Genomic DNA, 23,578 nt, shown 5'->3' on the forward strand with positions numbered 1-23,578 from the left:
TGTCAGAAGCAGTAACTGATATTCTGTTCCATTTCTCAAAGAAAATGAGTAAGATGGCAGTGTGGTTTTCTTTTTTTCTTTCCTTTTTACATTTTAACCTTTTTTTTTAAGTATAGTTAATTTACAATGTTGTGTTAGTTTCAGATGTATAGCAGAGTGATTCAGTTTTTTATATATATATATTCTTTTTCAGATTCTTTTCCATTATAGATTATTATAAGATATTGAATATAGTTCCCTGTGCTATACAGTAGGCCCTTATTATTTATCTGTTTTACATAAAGTAGTACGTATATGTTAATCCCAAATTCCTAATCTCCCCTCCCCTCCACTGTCCCCTTTGGTAACCATAAGTTTGTTTTCTATGTCTGTGAGTCTTTCTGTTTTGTAAATAAATTCATTCGTATCATATTTTTAAAATTTATTTATTTATTTTGGCTGTGCTGGGTCTTAGTTGCGGCACGCAGGATCTTCGTTGTGACATGCAGGATCTTTAGTTGCAGCATACGGGGTCTTAGTTATGGCATGCAGACTTCTTAGTTATGGCATGTGGGATCTAGCTCCCTGACCAGGGATCAAACCTGGGCCCCCTGCATTTGGAGTGTGGCGTCTTACCCACTGGACCACCAGGGAAGTCCCCATTTGTATCATATTTTAGATTCCACATATAAGTGACATTATATGATATTTGTCTTTCTCTGTCTGACTTAGTCCATCCATGCTGCTGCAGATGGCATTATTTCATTCTTTTTTATGGCTGAGTAATATTCATATATATGTATACATGTGTGTGTGTGTGTGTGTGTGTGTGTGTGTATATATATATTTATTTATCCCACATCTTCTTTCCCCATTCATCTGTCGATTGACACTTAGGTGGCTTCCATGTCTTGGCTATTCTGAATAGTGCTGCTCTGAACATTGGGGTGCATGTATCTTTTTGAACTAGAGTTTTCTCCAGATATATGTCCAGGAGTGGGATTGCAGAATCATATGGTAGCTCTATTTTTAGTATCTTAAACCACCTCCATACTGTTCTCCATAGTGGCTGCACCAATCTACATTCCCACCAACAGTGTAGGAGGGTTCCTTTTTCTCCACACCCTCTGCAGCATTTATTATTTGTAGACTTTTTAATGATGGAAGTTCTGACTGCTGTGAAGTGATACCTTATTGTAGTTTTGATTTGGATTTCTCCAAAAATTAGTGATATTTAGCATCTTTTCATGTGCCTGTTGGCCATCTGTATGTCTTCTTTGGAGAAATGTCTGTTTAGGTCTTCTGCCGATTGTTTGATTGGATTGTTTGGTTTTTAAAATTTCTTTTAAAACGATTATTCCTTTTATTTTATTTTAAATTTTTTATTTATGGCTGCATTGGGTCCTCGTTGCTGCGTGTGGGCTTTCTCTAGTTGCGGTGAGTGAGGGCTGCTGTTGTGTTGCGTAGGCTTCTCGTTGTGGTGGCTTTTCTTGTTGCAGAGCACGGGCTCTAGACGTGCAGGCTTCAGTAGTTGTGGCTCACGGGCTCTAGAATGCAGGCTCAGTAGTTGTGACATGGGCTTAGTTACTCCATGGCACATGGGATATTCCCGGACCAGGGCTTGAACCTGTGTCCCCTGCATTGGCCGGCAGATGCTTAACCCACTGCACCACCAGGGAAGCCCTGTTGTTGTTTTTTTTTATATTAAGCTGCATGAGCTGTTTGTATTTTGGAAATTAAGCCCTTGTTGGTGGCATCATTTGCAGATATTTTCTCCCATTCCATAGGTTGTCTTTTCATTTTGTTTGTGGTTTCCTTTGCTGTGCAAAAGCTTTTAAGTTTAGTTAGGTCCCATTTGTTTATTTTTGTTTTTATTTCTATTACTCTAGGAGATGGATGCAAAAAAATTTTGCTGCAATTTATGTCAAAGACTGTGCTATGTTTTCCTCTAGGAGTTTTATAGTATTCAGTCTCACATTCAGGTCTTTGATCCATTTTGAGTTTATTTTTGTAAATGGTGTAGAGAATGTTCTAATTTCATTCTTTTGCATGTAGCTGTCCAGTTTTCCCAGCACCACTTGTTGAAGAGACTGCCTTTTTCTCTGTTGTATATTCTTTTTTTTTTTTTTTTTTTGCGGTACGCGGGCCTCTCACTGTTGTGGCCTCTCCCGTTGTGGAGCACAGGCTCCAGACGCGCAGGCTCAGCGGCCATGGCTCATGGGCCCAGCTGCTCCACGGCATGTGGGTTCTTCCCAGACCGAGGCACGAACCTGTGTCCCTTGCATCAGCCGGCGGACTCTCAACCACTGCGCCACCAGGGAAGTCTTCTGTTGTATATTCTTGCCTCCTGTGTTGTAGATTAATTGACCTTAAGTGCATGAGTGTATTTCTGGACTTTCTGTCCAGTACCATTGATCTGTGTGTGTGTTTTTGTGCCAGTACCATACTGTTTTGATTACTGTAGTTTTGTAGTATACTCTGAAGTAAGGGAGCCTGATTCCTCCAGCTCTGTTCTTCCTTCTCAAGATTGTTTGGCTATTTGGGGTCCTTTGTGTTTCCGTACAAATTTTAAAGTTTTTTGTTCCAGTTCTGTGAAAAATGTTATTGGTAATTTGGTAGGGATTGTATTGAATCTGTAGATTGTTTTGGGTAGTATGGTCATTTTTAACAACATTGATTCTGTCAATCCAAGAACATAGTGTATTTTTCCAGCTGTTTGTGTCATCTTCAGTTTCTTTCATCAGCATCATATTTTTTGGAGTACAGGTCTTTTGCCTCCTTAGGTAGGTTTATTCCTAGGTATTTTATTCTTTTTGCTGTGCTGGTAAATGGGGTTGTTTCTTTAATTTCTCTTTCTGATCTTTTTTTAAAAATATATAAATTTATTTATTTAATTTATTTATTTTTGGGTCTTTGTTGCTGTGAGTGGACTTTCTCTAGTTGTGGCAAGCGGGGGCTACTCTTTGTTGCAGTGCGCAGACTTCTTATCGCGGTGGCTTCTCTTGTTGTGCAGCGCAGACTGTAGGCATGCGGGCTTCAGTAGTTGTGGCTCACGGGCTCCAGAGCACAGGCTCAGTAGTTGTGGTGCATGGGCTTAGTTGCTCTGCAGCATGTGGGATCTTCCCAGACCAGGGATCAAACCCGTGTCCCTTGCATTGTCAGGCAGATTCTTAACCACTGTGCCCCCAGGCAAGTCCTCTCTATCTGATCTTTCATTGTAAGCGTATAGAAATGCAACAGATTTCTGGTGTTAATTTTGTATCCTGCAACTTTACCAAATTCATTGTTGACCTCTAGTAGTTTTTTGGTGGCGTCTTTTGGATTTTCTATGTATAGCATCGTGTCATCTGCAAACAGTGACAGTTTTACTTCTTTTCCAATTTGAATCCCTTTTTTTCTTTTTCTTCTCTGATTGCTGTGCTGGGACTTCCAAAACTCTGTTGAATAAAAGTGGCAAGAGTGAGTATCCTTGTCTTGTTCCTGATCTTAGAGGAAATGCTTTCAGCTTTTAACCATTTAGTATGATGTTAGGTATGGGTTTGTTATATATGGCCTTTATTTTGTTGAGGTGTGTTCCGTCTATGCCAACTTTCTGGAGAGTTTTTATCATAAATGGATGTTGAATTTTATCAGAAGCTTTTTCTGCATCTATTGAGATGATCATATTTTTTGATCATGATCATGATTTTTATTCTTCAGTTGGCTAATGTGGTATATTACATTGATTGATTTGCATATATTGAAAAATCCTTGCATCCCTGCGGTAAATCCCACTTGATCATGGTGTATGGTATTTAATGTATTGTTGGAGTCAGCTTGCAAGTGTTTTATTGAGGATTTTTGCACCTATGTTCATCAGTAATATTGGCCTATAATTTTCTTTTTATGTGATATCTTTGTCTGGTTTTTGTATCAGGATGATGGTGGCCTCATAGAATGAGTGTGAAAGCATTCCTTCCTCTGCAGTTTTTTGGAGTAGTTTCAGAAGGGTGGGTGTTCACTCTTCTCTAAATATTAGGTAGAATTCACCAGTGAAGCCATCTGGTCCTGGACTTTTGTTTCTTGAGAGTTTTTAAATTACTGACTCAATTTCAATACTGGTAATTGGTCTGCCCATATTTTCTATTTCCATTTCTTTTTTAAAAAAAATATTTATTTATTTATTTAGCTGCGTCAGGTCTTAGTTGCGGCATGTGGGATCTAGTTCCATGACCAGGGATTGAACCTGGGCCCCCTGTGTTGGGAGTGTGGAGTCCCAGCCACTGGACCACCAGGGAAGTCTTTCCATTTCTTTTAAGTTGTCCATTTTATTGGCAAGTAGTTTCTTGTAGTAGTCTCTTATGATCCTTTGTATTTCTGTGGTGTCAGTTGTATCTTCTCCTTTTTCATTTCTGATTTTATTGATTTGGGCCCTCTCCCTTTTTCTCTTGATGAATCTGGCTGAAGGTTTATCGATTTTGTTTATCTTTTCAAAGAACCAGCTTCTTAGTTTCATTGATCTTTTCTATTGTTTTTTTAGTCTCTATTTCCTTTATTTCTGCTCTGATCCTTATGATTTCTTTCCCTCTACTAACTTTGTGTTTTGTTTGTTCTTCTTTCTCTACTTAATTTAGGTGTAAGATTAGGTTGTTTATTTGAGATTTTTCTTGTTTCCTGGGGTAAGCTTGTATGGTTATCGTTATAAACTTCTATCTTAGAACTGCTTTTGCTGCATCCCATAAGTTTTGGATTGTAGTATTTGCATTTGACTTTAGATATTTTTAGATTTCCTCTTTGACTTATTCAGTGATTCATTAGTTGTTTAGTAGCATATTTTTTAGCCTCTGTATGTTTGTGGTTTTTGCAGTTTTTTTCTTGTAGTTGATTTCTAACCTCATAGTGTTGTGGTTGGGAAAGATGCTGGATATGATTTCAGTTTTCTCAGATTTACCAAGGCTTGCTTTGTGGTCCATTATGTGATATATCCTTGAAAATGTTCTATGTGGACTTGAGAAGAATGTGTGTTCTGTTGCTTTTGGATGGAGTGCCCTATATATATCAGTTAAGTGCATCTGGTCTAGTATGTCATTTAAGGCCTGTGTTTCCTTACTGGTTTTCTGTCTGGATGATCTGTCCATTGATGAAAGTGAGGTGTTAAAGTCCCCCACTATTATTCTGTTCCTGTCAATTTCTCCTTTTATGCCTGTTAACATTTGCTTTATATTTTGAGGTGCTCCTATGTTGGGTGCATATATATTTGTAATTGTTGTATCTTCTTGGATTGATCCTTTGATCATTATGTAGTGTCCTTCTTTGTCTCTTATAACATCTTTATTTTAAAGTCTATTTTGTCTGATGTAAGTATTGCGACTCTGGCTTTCCTTTGATTTCCATTTGTGTGGAATACCTCTTTCCATACCCTCACTTTCAGTCTGTATGTGTCTCTGGATCTGAAGTGAGTCTCCTGTAGGCATCATATATACAGGTCCTGTTTTTGTATCCATTCAGCCAGTCTGTGTCTTTTGGTTAGAGCATTTAGTCCGCTTTCATTTAAGGTATTCACTGATATATATGTTCTTATTGCCATTTTGTTAATTGTTTTGGATTTGTTTTTGTAGGTCTTTTTTTCCCCTTTCTTTTGTTCTCTTGTGATTTGATGACTGTCTTTAGTGTTACGTTTGGATTCCTTTTTCTTTTTTGTGTGTATATTATAGTTTTTTTGTTTTGTGGTTACCATGAGGTTTTTGTATAGCAGTCTGTATACATACATGCTTATTTTGAGTTGCTGATCTCTTAATTTCAAATGCATTTTAGATACACTCTGTATTTGTACTCTCCTCCTGTCATGATTACTATTTTTGATATTATATTTTACATGTAATTGTTTTATGTATACCTTAACTGCTTATTGTGGATACAACTGATTTTACTACTTTTGTCTTTTAACCTCCCTACTAGCTTTGTGTGTGGATGATTTCCTATCTTTGTTGTATGTTTGCTTTTACCAGTGAGCTTTTCCATTTTGTCATTTTCTTTTTTCCAGTTGTAGCCTTTTCTGCCTAGAGAAGTTCCTTTAGCATTTGTTGTAAAGTTGGTTTGGTGGTGCTGAATTCTTCTGGCTTTTGTTTGTCTATAAAGCTTTTGATTTCTCCGTCAAATCAAAGAACTTTGCTGGGTAGAGTATTCTTGGGTGTAGGTTTTTCTCTTTCGTCACTTTTAAGTATATTGTGCCACTTCCTTCTGGCCTGCAGAGTTTCTGCTGAAAAATCAGCTGATAGCCTTATGGGAGTACCCTTGTATGTTATTTGTTGCTTTTCCCTTGTTGTTTTTAATATTTTATCTTTAATTTTTGTCAGTTTGATTACTGTGTGTCTCAGTGTGTTCCTCCTTGGGTTAATCCTGTTCTCTTCAAATATTCTCTCATGCTCTTGCTCTCTGTCTTCTCCTTCTGGACCCCTATAATGCAAAAATTAGCACTCTTGATGTTGTCCTAGAGGTCTCTTAAACTGTCCTCATGTCTTTTTTTTTTTTTTTTCTTTTTTCTGTTCAGCAGCAGTGATTTCCAGTACTTTGTCTTCCAGTTCAGTGATCCATTTTTCTTCCTCATTTAGTCCACTGTTGATTCCTTCTTGTGTTTTTTTCTTTTCAGTTATTATATTCTTCAATTCTGTTTGATTTTTCTTTATATTTTCTAATTCTTTTTTAAAAACTTCTAATTTCTCATTATCTGCATCCATTCTTCTCCTGAGTTTTTTGATCATCTTTATGATCATTACTCTGAACTCTTCCTCAGGTAGACTGCCTATCTCCACGTCACTTAGTTCTTCTTCTGGGGTTTTATGTTTTTCCTTCATGTGAAACATATTCCTCTGTCTTCTCATTTTGTCTAAATTGCTATTTGTATTTTTATGTATGTGGTAGGTTAGTTACGTTTCTCAACCTTGGAGAAGTGGCCCATTGTAGGAGATGTTGTATGCATCCCAGCAGTGCACTCCCCTCTCATCACTCAAGGGCCCAGGTCCAGGTGGTCCCAGGGTAGTGTCTAGTCTGCATTTGCAGACTTGGTCTTGCTTGAAGTTTTCTTGCTTCTGGTGTCTGCCTCCCGGTGTGTGAGGCTGGTCTGGAGGCTTGTACAGGCTTCCTGTTGGGAGGGGCCAGTGCCTGCCCACTGGTGGTTGGAGCTCGGTCTTGACCCTCTGGTGGGCAGGGCTGTGTTTAGCGGCTCGTCTAGAGGTGGCTGTGGGCTCAGGAAGTCCTTATGCAGCCTGTCTGCTGATGGATGGGGCTATGTTCCCACCCAGTTTGTTGTTCAGCCTGAGGCATCCCAGCACTGGAACCTAAAGGCTGTTGGGTGGGCCTAGGTCTTGGTGCCAAGATGTCAACCTCCAGGAGAGTTCACACAGATGAATGCGCCCCGATATGTCTGCCACCAGTGCCTGTGTCCCAGGGTGAGACACAGCTACCCCCTGCTTCCCCATGAGACCCTCCCAGACCAGCAGGTAGGTCTGACCCAGGCTCCTATCAAATTACTGTTTTTGCTCTTGGTCCCAGTGTGTGTGAGATTTTGTGTGCACTGTTTAAGACTGAAGTCTCTGTTTCCCCCAATCCTGCAGAGTCTCTGCAATCAAGCCCTGCTGGCCTTCAAAACCAAATGCTCTGGTGGCTCCTGTTTCCAATGCCAGACCTTTAGGCTGGGGGAGCTGACATGGGGCTCAAACCTCTCTAATATAATTATTCTCCAGTTTGTGGGTCCCCCACCCAAGCGGTATGGGACTTGATTATACTGCAAGTCTGCCCCTCATACGCAACTCACTGTGGTTCCTTCTTTATGTCTTTAGTTGTAGAAGATCTTTTCTGGTGCGTTCCTGTCTTTTTCATCAATGATTGTTCTGCAGTTAGTTATGATTTTGGTATGCTCGTGAGAGGCGGTGAGCTTAGTGTCCTTCTACTCTGCCATCTTGGCCACTCTCCTTGGCAGTGTGTTTTTCTAAATCAGTTTCTTGTGAGCTTGATTGATTTGAGTCTGCCCCTGAGCTGTATGCTCTGTGTGTGGAAAAAAATTGGGCCTCTGAGCTTAAAACACTGAGTGTGCCTCTACTTCAAACTTCTGTAGGCAGTACTAAAACTTCTAAAGTCTGTTTTTGAAAGATGAATGAGATTAACCTATATATCATGTTTACACACATATGTATTACATGTATACATATATAGTATTATAAGTATATATGTAATGTAGCTCTAGTTTCTCAACATTACCTAATATAAAAAAATAAATTTTCTGATACCATCTCCTGTTATCTGAGTTTATATCAGAACCCTCTCTTCTATATTTTCACAGTATGCTCCTACAAAGAATTCCATTTTTATTCTGTGAGTAGGAAATTCCAAACCTGTGAAATATTATTTCATACTTCCTTCCTAGTTTCACATACTGAGTTCCCTTTGCTGTCACAGTGTTAAATCGGTCAACGACTCAGCTCCTTGACCTTTGAAGACCTAATTTTACCTGAGCCAGACAGAATCAATGTTCTACTTCCTGATAGATTTGACCCTCAACAGTGTCATAAAAATTCCTTTTGCTGATATTTCCTAATCTGTTAAAAAAAGGGGGGGGGGGGTTGAAAGGCATACAATTTCTTGTAGCTATTCTATAAATATTTTTGTCAATTTTTTTCTGTATAAACTTTATAAATCTTTTTATGAAATATCCTGTTCAGAAATTCCTCAACCACAACAACATCTTTTGGAGCATAAGCAATCCTAAATGATAATAGACAGTGGTATAAAATGGCTTTATTCTTGTGTCTCTGGTTCTTATTTCTGTAATGACACCACTTTGCCTTCAACTTCTGGAAGTTTGTAACTTCAGTGTCATATTTAATTTGCTCTCCTTTATACCTCTATTAGTTGTTAAGCCTATCTAGTTTAAGCCTTCATTATTATTTATCTGGAATACTATGAAATCACTTTTTAACTGGTCTGCTTGCTTCTAGTTCTGCTCCCCTATAATAGGGGTGATACTTACGATTATTAAACACTTTGTGGGCACTTAGAGAAGCAGAGAATATCAAGACCCTTCATGAGTTCAAGTCGTGCTCTACTGCCTTTATATCCATTTTAAATATGGTTACTTAGAGAAATGTAATAATCATATTGAATCTTAATTTCAGCCAGATATTTAACAAAGTCTTACATAGCATCCTTGTGGATAAGGAGTATACGTGGTAATAGTGACTGATTAGGTAGGTTCACAGAGAACTTGCATGATTTTGCATTCAAAAACCACTTAAATGCTGCTGTGTGCCAAGTTTCATGCTAGATTGAATTCAGATTGTCAGAAACATTGGAGATTGGTAATTCATTGAATGACAAAATATAGATGAGAAAATATCTTGAAACTAAAAAGATGATGCCTAATAAAGTGTAGAGTCATAGGTTTTATGTTCAGTCAGTCAGCTTCACAAATATAGACTAGATAGACCTACGATTCATTCTGGGCTTAATTTCTGTGGGAAGGTCATAAGTTTTACTTTATTAAGAGCACAATAAATCTGTAGTGTTTTATGGTTGCCAAAACAGTGAATTTGATTATTGTCTACCAGCTGTACCTGGGGTAACATTTATTATTCTGACAGATTTTGGATTTTGTTAGTAAAATAATTATAGTATTTATTTATGTATTTAAATCTTGCTATAATAAATAGGATTGCTTCTTCTATATTTTAGCTAAATTTGTTGACTGTTTGATATTTTTATTTGATCATGTGGCATTTCATGATGCATTTTTCTTACTTCCATTTGTTTTTTTTCTTCATTGTTCTTTCATTGTTTTGTTTTGATATTGTTCATTTGATTTTTACCTTCAACCTATTATTAGCATTTCTTCTATAGTTTCTTAGATTATACCTGGTTTAGCTATTTATACTTCCATGCCCATATTAAGTAGATACACATTCAAATATGTAACATTTTTATAAAATCACCATCTCCTTGTTCCCAGTGGTGCCAACATGTTTAAAATAATAGGCCTGGTTTATCCCATGATTAATTAATGCTTGTGTGTTCATTGACTGGACCAATTCTGTGAAAACCAACCCCAGGTTAACCTTGGAAAAACAATCCTGAACATTTTATAAATGTATATTAAAGAGAGATTGAATAATAGAAGTATATTGTCTAGAAGAGGAGTCATTTAATTCTATTGATACTTGTATATTGAATATTATATTCCTCCTGAGTACCATATTTTAAGAATACTGAAAAAGGAAAGGAAAGGGAAAGAAGAGGAAGAAAACTAGAAGGATTTGTTAACACTGTCACTTTTAAAGAACAGGAGAAAGAATAGATAATGTTTGGTCTAATTAAAGAGGAACTATGGAACAAATGATAATGCCTTCAAATATTTTAAAGGTTATCATGTGGAACATGGCATAGACCTTGCTACATATGGCTACATAGCACAAAGGCAGGAATGAAAGATTTTTGTGTAATATAGGAAGAAAATTACTAACAATTAGAGCCATTGATAACAGAAAAGATTACCCTGTGAGACAGCAAGCCCTTTATACTGAGAATATAAAAGTGGAGATTGTAGGGTCTGTTAAAAATAAGATTTTTGCATTGCTTAGAAAGCTAGACTAGATGACCTCTAATAACTCTTTCATCTCTTAAGAGTGATTTTAGGACAACTTGTGATTTGGGGAAGGCTTAATGGAAAAACTGTTCCATGTATAATAAAGCAATATTTTCAAATTTTCAAGACAAGTGAAAGAAAAAATTAGGTATGGATAGAAAGTAAGTTTGCCCATCCAGATAGAAGGGAAAGTATCAAGCTAGGATCTAGTGAAAAATTTAAATCAATATGACATGAAACTTAAGGAGAGTATCCATCTGGGTTTCACAGTCCATCTGCATTCCTCAGCAGCCCTACTTTATAGCCACTGCTGCTATTGACTCAACACCTGTACTGCTTCCTATCCTGTCTCTGATCCCTTTTATTTGCTCTTTCAGCCCTGACCTGAATACCCCCTTGCCTATCTTTTTGTTTATTTTTTCCAATTAATAATGTAGTGATTGTGTATTTATAGACTTCTTAAAATATGCTAGGATGCCACCTTTTTAGAAATTACCAGGTTCTCACCCAAGCTGTTATGTGTATATCTAATGATAAGCTGAGGGGGAGACTATAAGGAAGAACATAATTAGATATGATAATCCAGGATATTGTGGAGCTATGAATACAGGAATGATGGTGTCTTCTAGCTCACATGAAATGGATTATACAGTCTACTTACAATAACTTTTGGTAGGGCATGATACCAAAGCAAAGTAAATCTGCTTTTCTTTTTTAAGTTATTTTCAGATCCTGTTTATTCAGTTTTACTATTATAGGATCAAATTAGGCAAATTGAGTCTGACATGCTTTTTTCTAAGGCTCATACTCACTGGTGAATCTTAATATTCTCTAGATCACTGTGCAGAAATACCCATAGAAGCTCAACGGAAGAAGATGATTCATCTTCAGAAGAAGAAATGGAATGGAGTAATAACAGTTTGCTTCTAGCCAATCTTTCTATACCTCAGTTAGATGGAACTGCAGATGAAAATAGTGGTAAGTAAAGTAGTCTACTGTATTTCATTATTTAGGGGCAGAAAATATATTTGATTTTGAAAAATATAATCACACTCTCTACATAGTTGGCTAAGTGAGGCTATGACAATACTGTTAGATTTTGTCCTTCTGCAGGATGATTTCTTTTGAGAGAATGTAGATATATGATTTTTTCTCATTTCTAAGAGTATAGCGTTTATTAATCACTGATTTAGAGCTTTATAAACTTTAATCAGTTTATCGTCATAACATTTAAGTAGCATAGGAAACTATAAGAAATATGCTCAGCTTATTTGAAGTGATAATGCAAAGACATGTTACTTTATGGAAAATTTTGAAGGTGACAGTATTTTTCCCCTTATTCTCCCAAAAGGCATGAATATTGATATCATCTATTTCTGATCAAAGAAATATGTGTTTAAAATAATGACTACTAATCAAATGTAACTGACTCTTGATTTTTTAGATTATGGTATTATCCTAATGATAGGAATGACCTTTTTGTTGAGATAACTGTTTTAAACATACGAATTTAATTTCATATAATTTCTTTTCATGGTGATAGTATCATGGTATGGGAAAATATTTAAAAAATTAAAAGGGTGCAAGTGAAGTAAATTCTTTTTTCCCCCATTACAGACAATCCACTGAACAATGAAAATTCTAGAACCCACTCTTCTGTGATTGCAACAAGCAAGCTATCAGTAAAACCTTCCATCTTTCACAAAGATGCTGCTACATTAGAACCCCCATCTTCCGCTAAGATTACCTTTCAGTGTAAACACACAAGTGCCCTTTCTTCCCATGTTTTGAACAAGGAAGATTTAATTGAAGACCTTTCACAGCCAAACAACCTAGAGAAAAGTCTAGATCATTCAGTTGCTTCTTTTGCAAATGAAAGCACTTACTCTATGAAATACCCTGGGTCTTTAAGCAGTACTGTCCATTCAGAAAACTCTCATAAAGAGAGTAGTAAGAAAGATGTCCTCCCAGTATCTTCCTGTGAAAGTAGTATTTTTGATTATGAAGAAGATATTCCATCTGTCACAAGACAAGTACCAAGTAGAAAGTATACAAACATTAGAAAAATTGATAAGGATGCCCCTTTTATACATATGAACCGTCACACTAACGAAAATACATTGGGCAAAAATTCTTTCAACTTTTCTGACTTAAATCATTCAAAAAGTAAATTATCCTCTGAAGGAAATGAAAAAGGAAACAGTACAGCTCTGAATAGTTTATTCCCTTCGTCACTGACTGAAAATTGTGAATTGCTATCATGCTCAGGGGAGAATAGAACTATGGTGCATTCTCTTGATAGCATTGCTGATGAAAGTGGACTAAATAAACTTAAAATTAGATATGAAGAATTTCAAGAACATAAACCAGAAAAACCAAGCCTCAGCCAGCAAGCAGCACATTATATGTTTTTTCCCAGTGTTGTTCTTTCTAATTGTCTCAGTAGGCCACAAAAACTCTCTCCTGTCACATATAAACTACATCCTAGCAATAAACAGTCCCGGTTAAAAATGAATAAAAAGAAGCTTGTAGGTCATCGAGAGAATTCTGCCGGAACTACTGAGACTGGATCCTCAAAAGATAATTGTATACAAAATAATCCTTGTAATAGTAATTCTGAGAAGGATAACGTATTGGCCAGTGATTTAATTAAGGCCAGCCGTGGAGCTTTTGAAAATAAAACATCTACAGACAGTTTTGTAGACTGTCACTTTGGAGAAGGAGCCTTAGAAACTGAGCAGTCCTTTGGATTGTATGGAAATAAATACACACTTAGAGCCAAACGCAAGGTAAATTATGAGAATGAAGATAGTGAGTCAAGTTTTATAACACACAACTCAAAAATTAGCCTACCTCATCCCATGGAAATTGGTGAAAGTTTAGATGGAACTCTCAAATCTCGAAAACGCAGAAAAATGTCTAAAAAGCTGCCCCCTGTCATCATAAAGTATATTATCATTAATAGATTTAGAGGGAGGAAAAATATGCTTGTAAAGCTAGGAAAAATAGACTCTAAAGAAAAACAAGTAATATTAACAGAAGAAAAAATGGAACTGTATAAAAAACTTGCACCTTTGAAGGATTTTTGGCCAAAAGTTCCTGACTCCCCTGCAACCAAATATCCTATTTATCCACTAACACCAAAGAAAAGTCACAGAAGAAAATCAAAACATAAGTCTGCTAAGAAAAAAACTGGTAAGCAACAAAGGACAAACAGTGAAAATATTAAAAGAACTTTGTCTTTCAGGAAAAAACGGTCACATGCTATTCTTTCTCCTCCCTCACCATCTTATAATGCTGAAACCGAAGACTGTGACTTAAATTATAGTGATGTTATGTCTAAACTAGGTTTTCTTTCTGAGAGAAGCACAAGTCCCATAAACTCTTCTCCACCTCGCTGCTGGTCTCCCACAGATCCAAGAGCTGAAGAAATTATGGCTGCTGCCAATAAAGAAGCAATGCTTTTTAAGGGTCCTAATGCATATAATAGCAAGACTGTTAATTCCCGTATAGGAAAAAATAGTCGAGCAAGAACGCAGGTTAAGAAATCAAAAACAAAGCTTGTTAATCCCTCTGTAGTTACTAAGAAAAGGAACAAACGAAATCAGACAAATAAACTAGTAGATGATGGAAAAAAGAAACCAAAAGCAAAACAGAAACAAAAAGTAAATGAGAAAACTACACCAAGAAAGCACATAACACTAAAAGATGAAAAACTAAAATCTCAAGCTGGTGCTGAAGTTAAGTTTGTGCTGAAACATCAGAATGTGTCTGAGGCCTCAAATAGTTCTGGAGGCTCTCAACTACTTTTTAAACAGAAAGATGTGTCACTAATGGGCTCTGCTATAGATCATCCTCTTTCTGCTCCTCTCCCCACTGGAATTCATGCACAACAGAATTTATCTGGCTGCTTTTCTTCTTTCCTAGAAAGCAAGAAGCCTGTAGATTTGCAAACATTCCCCAGTCCACAAGATGATTTGCATTCATCAGTTGTTTGTAGTTCTTTGGGACCTGGAATCTCAAAAATTAATGTTCAGCGGTCTCATAATCAAAATGCTATGTTTACTCTAAAAGAATCAACCTTGATTCAAAAAAATATATTTGACCTTTCAAACCATTTGTCTCAGGTAGCACAGAATACACAGATGTCTTCTGGTATCATGTCTCCAAAGATAGAAGAGAATGCAAATGTACAAAAAAACTATTTGTCATCTCTTGGAAAGTTAAACGACTATCGTAATTCCGTAGAATCAAAGCCAGACCAGACGTATGCCCCTAATTTTTTGCATTGCAAAGACAGTCAGCAGCAGATTGTGTGCATGGCAGAACAGTCAAAGCACAGTGAAATTTGTTCTCCAGGTAAAGCAGCTTCAGAGGAAAGTCAGATGCCTAATAATTGCTTTGTAACTTCCTTGAGAAGCCCAATCAAACAAATAACATGGGAGCAAAAACAAAGGGGCTTTATTTTAGATATGTCAAATTTTAAACCTGAAAGGGTAAAGCAAAGGTCATTGTCAGAAGCAATTTCACAAACCAAAGCACTTTCTCAGTGTAGAAATCGAAATATGTCAACACCTTCAACGTTTGGTGAAGGACAGTCTGGACTGGCAGTTCTAAAAGAATTGTTACAGAAAAGACAGCAGAAAGCACAGAATGCAAATAGTATGCAAGACCCATTATCTAATAAACAGCAACCAAACAAAAATATCTCTCATTCCCTTGAGCATAACAAATCAATTAAACGAACACGATCAGTAACGTCTCCAAGAAAACCTCGAACTCCCAGAAGTACAAAACCTAAAGAAAAAATTCCCAAACTTCTTAAAGTAGACTCTCTAAATTTACCAGCCTCTGGCCAGTTGGATAACTCCCTATCGGATGATAGTCCTATCTTTTTTTCAGATCCAGGATTTGAAAGTTGTTATTCACTTGAAGATAGCTTGTCTCCTGAACATAATTATAATTTTGATATTAATACAATAGGTCAAACTGGATTTTGTAGCTTTTATTCTGGAAGTCAGTTTGTCCCAGCAGATCAGAATTTGCCTCAAAAGTTCCTGAGTGATGCAGTTCAGGATCTTTTCCCAGGACAAACTGTAGAAAAAACTGAATTTTTAAGTCATGATAACCAGAAGTGTGATGAAGACAAACATCATGCCTCAGACTCAACCTCATGGATTAGATCTGGTACTCTAAGTCCTGAATTATTTGAGAAATCATCCATAGATAGCAATGAGAATCATCGCCACAATCAGTGGAAAAATACCTTTCATCCTCTAACAACTCGGCCTAATTCAATAATGGAGTCTTTCTGTGTCCAGCAGTCAGAGGATTGTCTAAATGAAAAATCTAGATTGAATAGGAGTTCAGTAAGCAAAGAAGTGTTTCTTAGCCTCTCACAGCCAGGCAATTCAGACTGGATTCAAAGTCATACCAGAAAAGAAATGGGACAGTCTCTTGATTCAGTCAATACCTCTTTTACTACAATACTATCTTCCCCTGATGGTGAACTTGTAGATGCAGCCTCTGAAGATTTGGAAGTGTATGTTTCAAGAAACAATGATATGTTGACACCAACTCCTGATAGTTCACCAAGGTCTACCAGCTCTCCCTCACAATCTAAAAATGGCAGTTTCACCCCTCGAACTGCTCACATTTTGAAACCACTTATGTCCCCACCAAGCAGGGAAGAAATTATGGCAACTTTGTTGGATCATGACCTTTCAGAAACTATTTACCAGGAACCATTTTGCAGTAATCCTTCTGATGTACCAGAAAAGCCCAGGTAATCAGAATTATTTTTTCCCCTTGGGTTGCTCTGAATAATTATAATGTATGTAACAACATTTGGTACCTGACTGCTACTTTTTTGGCTGTGATATTGTATTTGTAAGTATATCATTGTGAAAACAATTTATAATTATGGACATATTAAGAAAATTCACTAACTAGCTGGACAGTTGCACCTAGAGAAATTTATTTAAGTTGATCAGTGTTGGTCTTGGATCTACTATTATTTTGCACTGCGTCAACATTAAGGATTAGAGGCTCACTATGACATGATGCCAAATTAAGAAGGATGTCATAATACTTAATACTTATAAAAGTATAATTATCATTTTACAGATGGTATTTATTTCTAAAATGGTAAACTTTCATAATTTAAAAACTTCATTTTTAAAAAGTGTTTGAAAATAAGCATGCATATGTTTTAAATACTGCTATGATATATCTCTAAATGAAGATTATTTTAAGTTGTTTCTATTACATACCACTCTCTTTTCATGTTGCCAACATCTTCAATCATATTGTTACTATTGTTAGTTTGTATAGTTATTAGGAGTGCAATATGGATTTTGGTTCCCCTTATCTCTTCTTTCAAGAATCTTTTCAGAGAAGTGGTAAACAGAGAGACAGATGCACACACACACACACACACACACACACACACACACACACACGGCCAATAGCAAAATCTGAAGGAATCACAGCACTGGCCTATTTGTAAACCAGTAGTTAAGTAGGTATCCTGTCCTGCCTGCTTCATCAAGATATAGAACATATCTGATAAGAGCTCAGTTGGGGAACATGGCTTAATCCAGGAAGTTTAAGTGATGGCTTTTGGTCCTGCCCCCGTTTCTTTGATCCCTTTTCCTAATCAGTTGCAGAGAGAGGCAGTTCATTTCAGACATCCAGTCAGAAGCAGAGAAGAATGGCTAGGACTGCTGAGGCAGACCCTGCTTAGTCTAAATGATGGAAAGAGATATGAAGTGCCAACTAAGGCAAGAGGCCACCCTGCATGTATGCACTGACCTTGAGCACCACCATGCTCCTGACCCTAGTGAAAGAGACAGTGAGTGCTGGGCTTTTTACCCGAAGATTGGCAGTAATTTCTGCAGGAGTCCATTTAAGAAAGGGGTGAGAAAAAGTCATCAGAAATATAGAGTAGAAGAAGTTCCCTCCTCTGAGGACTTGAAGTAAAGGGCAGAAAATACCTCCCCCTACCTTACCCCCATACTTCCTAAAACATAGTTTTGCTGTTCTGTTTTGCCCAGTACCCACATGTGGCCTTTTAACATGAATGGAACTCTTTCTTTTTATTTCACTGCCAGAATATATGAATATATAATCCTTAGACATTAGTTTCCATTATTTTGGAGGCTTTGACTTTACCAGTAGTGATTATGGTATATTTTTTCATTGATCTATATTTTCTTCTCAGCCTTACACATCTTTTTAATTCCCAGTTAATTTATCATGTGCTAGTCATTTACTCTGTGTTGCTATTAGTTGTTGTCCAACTTTGACACTTGTTCTGCAGCTGAAATAAAAGGAGGATAGTCATGATATTTAAAAACAATCTTTTTTTAAATTAAAAACTGTGTATTCACTGTAGAAAATTTAGGAAGTATAAAAGAAGAAATGAAAATTACACCATTTCTCTACCTAGTAACAGCCACTATTAATATTTTAATGTGTTTTCTTACTTTTTTAAAGTATAGCTTTTATTTTGTTTTATGAAATGTTCTTACTGTAGTCACAATATTGCATTGAAATTGATTCACTTACCATTATAATGTAAACATTTTCTAAATTTGAGTCTGTTGAAGCATCATTTTAATGGCTGCATAATACTCTATCATGTGATTATTACTGGACAGAAAGGTTGCTCTCTGTTTTGCTACTATACATAATTATGTGATTAGTATGTTCTTCATAAAGCATTTCTTCTATTTTGGAATTTTTACTTACAGCTCTTGAAGTAGGATTACTGAAAAATTTAAGGCTCTTCATATATATTAATTACAACATGAGCTGTAGCAATTAGCATGCTGCTGACAGTATTCAAGAAAGCTGAACCTACCACACCTCAGCAATTTTTGCTATTTTTTACTTCATTATGATCTCTGTATTATTAATATTAGAATTGGGTATAGTCACATGACATGTGTACTCATTTCCTTCAATAGCAATAATCCTGCTTCTAATTTTTCATAAAGCTGCAAGGTGGGTGTTGGGAAGGTGTTAGATCCTGATTATGGAGTTAAATAGTAGGGGCCAAAATCTTTCCATGTAAAGGGGAAAAGGAAATGTAACTCTGGTGCTGCTCCTTCAGCTTCAATCAGAAAACAAGAATTCAGTTCATTGAGTTTTATCTAGAGAATGACCTGGTGATTTGGGAAATCATGCCCTATGAGAAGTAACTGAAGAAACTAAGAACTATCTTCATATCCATGAAAGAGATACCATGAAGAAGAAAAAGTAGAGTTATTTTATGTTGCTGCAGAAGGCAGAAATAGTACCAATGGATATGTTAGAGAAGGAGAGAGATTTAGCTTAATATTTATAATAACTATTGGAAACTAAACCATGTTACCTTTTAATTAGTGATTCCTCACATACACATACATTAGTAGCACTTAAATTATGTGGGCTCTGCCAACTCCTAAGTTCTTATGTTAGTATTAAACCTTGTCATGTAAAGGGAAGAAAGAATTATGGTAGTTTCCCTCAACTGTATATAATTTTTTGTAATATTTAAGGGAATTTGATAGGGTACAAAGATTTGTTTGAACTGACTGGCTTTGCTGAACTACTATGTACAGAGAGTAGAGAATGTAGAAAGAGGCTATAGATAAAATCCAGGGATATAGTCTCAGATGGTAAACTCTTCCATTGTTTTTATCCTAATGTGGTGACAGTGGAAAATTATTTAAGATCAGTAGAGGAAAGGAATCTGATGAGCTTGTACCATCTCCTTGAAGAAAAGAAGGCTTCATTGGACACTTCAGACAAAAACAAATACCTTCTTTCCCCGGTATTGATGATACCTTCCGAAGGAAGTTAATTTAGTAGTCATATACCTGTGAGGAAAAGCATATTGAGATTAAAGATAGAGTGTACCTGCATAAAATGTGTGTGTTGGAGGGGATGGGTAGGGTGTGGAAAGGGAAGAAAGGTGGCATTTTTAAGACTCCAAAAGGAACTTTTAAAAATATCTAGGTTAAGGAGCTAAATATTTTGGTAATTGCTCTTTGAGGCAAAACAGTTGTTCTAAAATATATTGTTTATAGGGAGATCGGTGGACGGCTTCTCATGGTAGAAACACGACTTCCAAATGATCTGGCTGAGTTTGAGGGAGACTTTTCCTTGGAAGGACTTCGTCTGTGGAAAACAGCATTCTCAGTAATGACTCAAAATCCAAGACCTGGGTCACCCCCTCACAATGGCCAACCAATTGTCAATAAAGGGTCAAGTAATAGCCATAAAATGGTTGAAGATAAAAAAATTGTGATTATGCCTTGCAAATGTGCCCCAAGTCGACAACTGGTTCAAGTATGGCTTCAAGCCAAAGAAGAATATGAACGTTCCAAGAAACTGTCTAAAAAGGAGCTAACTGGAGTTGTAAAATCTGATGACAACTTCAGCTCCTCAGTTAATCCAGATGACAAACCTGTAGTGCCTCCAAAAATGGATACAACTGCACACGTACTCCCCACTACAGCACATACCAAGGAAGATGTTGATAATTCTCAGATTGCTTTACAAGCACCAACCACAGAATGCAGTCGAACTGCAAGTGAAAGTCAGACGCTGCCACCAGTTGCTTCTGCAGATGATGCTGAGAAAGAAGAGGATGATGATGATGACTATTGTGTTGGTTATAGCTCCCCTGATTCTCCAGTGATTCCCCCTTGGCAAGAAGCAACATCACCAGGTTCCAAAACATTAAATGGAGGTGACAGACCCTCATCACTAGTAGAGGACCTACATTCTCTGACTATTGAGAACTTCTTAAAGCCTGTAAAAGATGGTATACAGAAAAGCCCCTGCAGTGAGCCTCAGGAACCTCTAGTGGTATCCCCAATTAATGTTAGGACAAGAACTGGGATATGTGAATCACTTTGCCTTCATAGTACACCAATCATACAGAGAAAACTTGTGGAAAGGCTTCCTGAGGCAACTGGCCTTAGCCCTTTGTCAACAGGTAAGTTTTACAAGTAACAGAAAGCCTCCATAAAGCTTTTCAATAGACTATGTAATGAAAATCAGATATTTTTAAATGAAATTTTAGCTCAGCTAATGAGAGATTATTGTTATTTTATCATGTCTTGGAAAGACATCATCACCTGGAAACTTTTTTATTTTTCTGCTGTGAAATATACTTACATCTACTTCCATCCTGTCTTCTTGCCTTCTCAGTAAAATATAGGAGCCCTCTCAGAAACCTTACCTTCTTCTCAACTTGATTTTTCCCATTGGCTTTGGTATATACCCAAATCTCTCCCACCCTTTGAAATAGAAAAAAAAACAAACACCTGCCTTGACCTTACAGCTGCCGGCTTCTGGTCTTTTTTCTCTGCTTCTCTCCTTTAAAGCCAAATTTCTTAAAAGATTTCTCCAATTTGACAACTCTATTTCTTTACCTTCTACTCATTTCTCAACCCACTCCAAACTGGATTGTGCCCCCATCATCCCGCCAGTATGGCTCTTGTAAAGATTCTTTCTAACCTTCAGGTAGCTAAAGCTAATGGATGTTTTTCAGTCTTCCTATCACATGCCCTCTAAGCAGCCATTGTCTTGCTGACCACACCTTCCTTCTTTGAGCTTCCTCTCCCCTTAGCTTTTCCCCTGCTCCTCTGTTTCTTCCTGCTTGCTTTCCTTTGAAGCTTATCTCACATTCTCAGTTATTATCTGAATAGTGGAGTTTATTAAGGCTTAGCCTTAAGCTTTCTCTCTCTGTGTTCTTTCCCTGTATGACCTAATTCCTGCCCACAGGATTACTATAGATAACACATTTAAATTTCCAGTTCAGAACCCTCTTTTAAGCTCCAGAACACTATATCCAGCTGCCTTTGGCATTTCTACTTGAATGCTCAAAGCCACCACAAGGTCAGTATTTTTTTAACTTAATTTGTGATCTCACTGCATTCATTCACCACCAACCACATAGCACACTTTATGCACACACATACATGCCCGCACATTGAAAACCATTGGTCCTCTTTCATTTTTCCTTATTTCAATGAATAGTACCACCATTTCTCTGTCACTGAGTTACACAGGTCAGAAACAAGGGATTTATTTATAATACTCACCTGATTGCCTCACTGCCCATCCTGTGGTTTCCACACTTGTTTCCTAAATTACCCAGATCTCTCTACCTCTGTCTCTGCCACTACGAAGCCCTCGTCTCTCACCTGGGCTTCTACCCTAGCTTTCTTATTCACCCTTAACCAGTCTCTAGGTTTTTTTGCTCAGTAATCAGGGAAAATCCACACCCTGTTCTAGTTAATTCCTACTCTTTCTTATGATTTTAGCTCAAAAAAGCCTTCCTAATCTCCCTGGCTAAAAATTACCAATTATATTCCCCTTTGTTGTACTTACCCCAGTTATAATTTTATTTTTCTGTGTGTATTGATATTTGATGAATGTCTGATTTCCTCTCTAGACCCCACAAGGGTAGATACTGTCTTTTCCTCCTCATCATAAATACTTGATAAATCAGTGAATAAACGGATTAAGTGATTCCCTAGGATAATAACTTAGGTATAAAAATCAATAATTAAAATCTAAATGTTATTATTTAATACAAATTTTAAAAGTTAGTGTGGGGAACCCAGGTTTGAATTAGTTTCATTTTTAAATTATGAGGTCTTTGTGAGGAATTTATAGGACAGTACTCATGAACGGTACCTAAGAGTTTGGAAAAACAACAAGAAAACAAACAAAAAAACCCCACAGAAGCAGGCAATTTTGATATGCATGTTAAATATAAAATTTCTTTCTACAGAACCCAAAACCCAGAAATTGAGTCATAAGAAAGGAAGTAACACTGATGCTTTTAGAAGAGTACTCTTAACACAAGCAAAGGTAACTATGCTAAACATATTTAAAGATCAGTGGATAAGATCCATTCTTATTCTTAGATTTCAGTTAGATAATTGATAACTTTGTGTCTCAATTTTTTAATTTATTATATTTTTGCATCATTTTATTTACATATCTTTGAGACAACAAGAAATTGCCTAATTTTTTTAAAGTTTTTTTTGTTGTTGGGATCTAAAAGATTCTTATATGTAAATACAAATATTACAGAGAAAGTGAATATGATAGCCAAAATGTGGATTATGAGGATACAAATACATTAACTGATTACTGGCAAAATCAGAACAATCCAATGACAGCAGAGCTCAAGTAAGTGATTTTTGATCCCACCAAAAATATATCCTTTTTCTTGGTTTATTACTTTTTTCTCAAATATAACATTATTGATTTTTCAGTTCATTTTACTAAGTAGCAAAGGAAAGCAACATTATTTACTACTGAAACTCTGAAAAATCATAAATGTCTTTATTCAAATACTAAAAATTGTGGTAATACTTAACCTAGAAATATATGGTTATGTGAAAAAAGTATACATTAGACATGTATCCTTAGAAATATATGATAGTGATCACTTCTCTATTGGTCACTTCTCATAAATATCATTAACTACATAAAATATATTTTAGTATTTTTATTTTGAGATTACAAATGCTTTTTAAAACTTTCATTTTTAAATCAGTATTATTGAATTACAAGTCATATATATTAAAAACAAGTACGAGTGTATTGTGAACATAAATCAACACTTTGGGGAAAATCGTTAATGGATGTGGAAATCAGAAAAAAATATTTTTTTAAAAAATAGATTCTATTCTTTCTAACCCCTTGAAAATTATTTATGCTTTAGTTTATCTTTCAGATACATGTTGTATTAGGGTAAAATAAAAACCCACAATTTCAAATCTTCTTTAAACTTTAGCCAAACTAGTTGCAAATACATTGCTTGCTTGCTTGCTTGCTTGTCATACTTCCAAGAAAGGTCAAGATAAATGTCCTTGTGGTAAAATGTCAACTCTCTGCAACACTATTATTTTCAATATTTTGGGTTTGTAAACTCAAAAATCAATTTATGGTTGGCTTACAGATTATATCAGATAT

The 23,578-nt window shown here is 36.3% G+C and overlaps 1 protein-coding gene across 4 annotated transcripts in view; it reads left to right on the forward strand.

Annotated features, from left to right (window-relative positions):
- Positions 1-23,578, forward strand: part of REV3L (REV3 like, DNA directed polymerase zeta catalytic subunit) — a 187,375-nt gene that overhangs the window by 91,970 nt on the left and 71,827 nt on the right. For all 4 annotated transcript variants that reach the window (XR_009521942.2, XM_060030078.2, XM_060030079.2 and 1 more), the window contains 4 exons: positions 11,427-11,569; positions 12,209-16,376; positions 19,666-20,579; positions 22,386-22,465. Coding sequence is in view for 3 of the 4 variants with exons in the window: in XM_060030078.2 (XP_059886061.1) it covers positions 11,427-11,569; positions 12,209-16,376; positions 19,666-20,579; positions 22,386-22,465 (5,305 nt within the window). In the remaining variant the exon portion in view is untranslated. The remainder of the gene's footprint in view (positions 1-11,426; positions 11,570-12,208; positions 16,377-19,665; positions 20,580-22,385; positions 22,466-23,578) is intronic.

This window comes from Delphinus delphis, chromosome 14 (assembly GCF_949987515.2).
Source record: "Delphinus delphis chromosome 14, mDelDel1.2, whole genome shotgun sequence".
Taxonomy (NCBI): domain Eukaryota; kingdom Metazoa; phylum Chordata; class Mammalia; order Artiodactyla; family Delphinidae; genus Delphinus; species Delphinus delphis.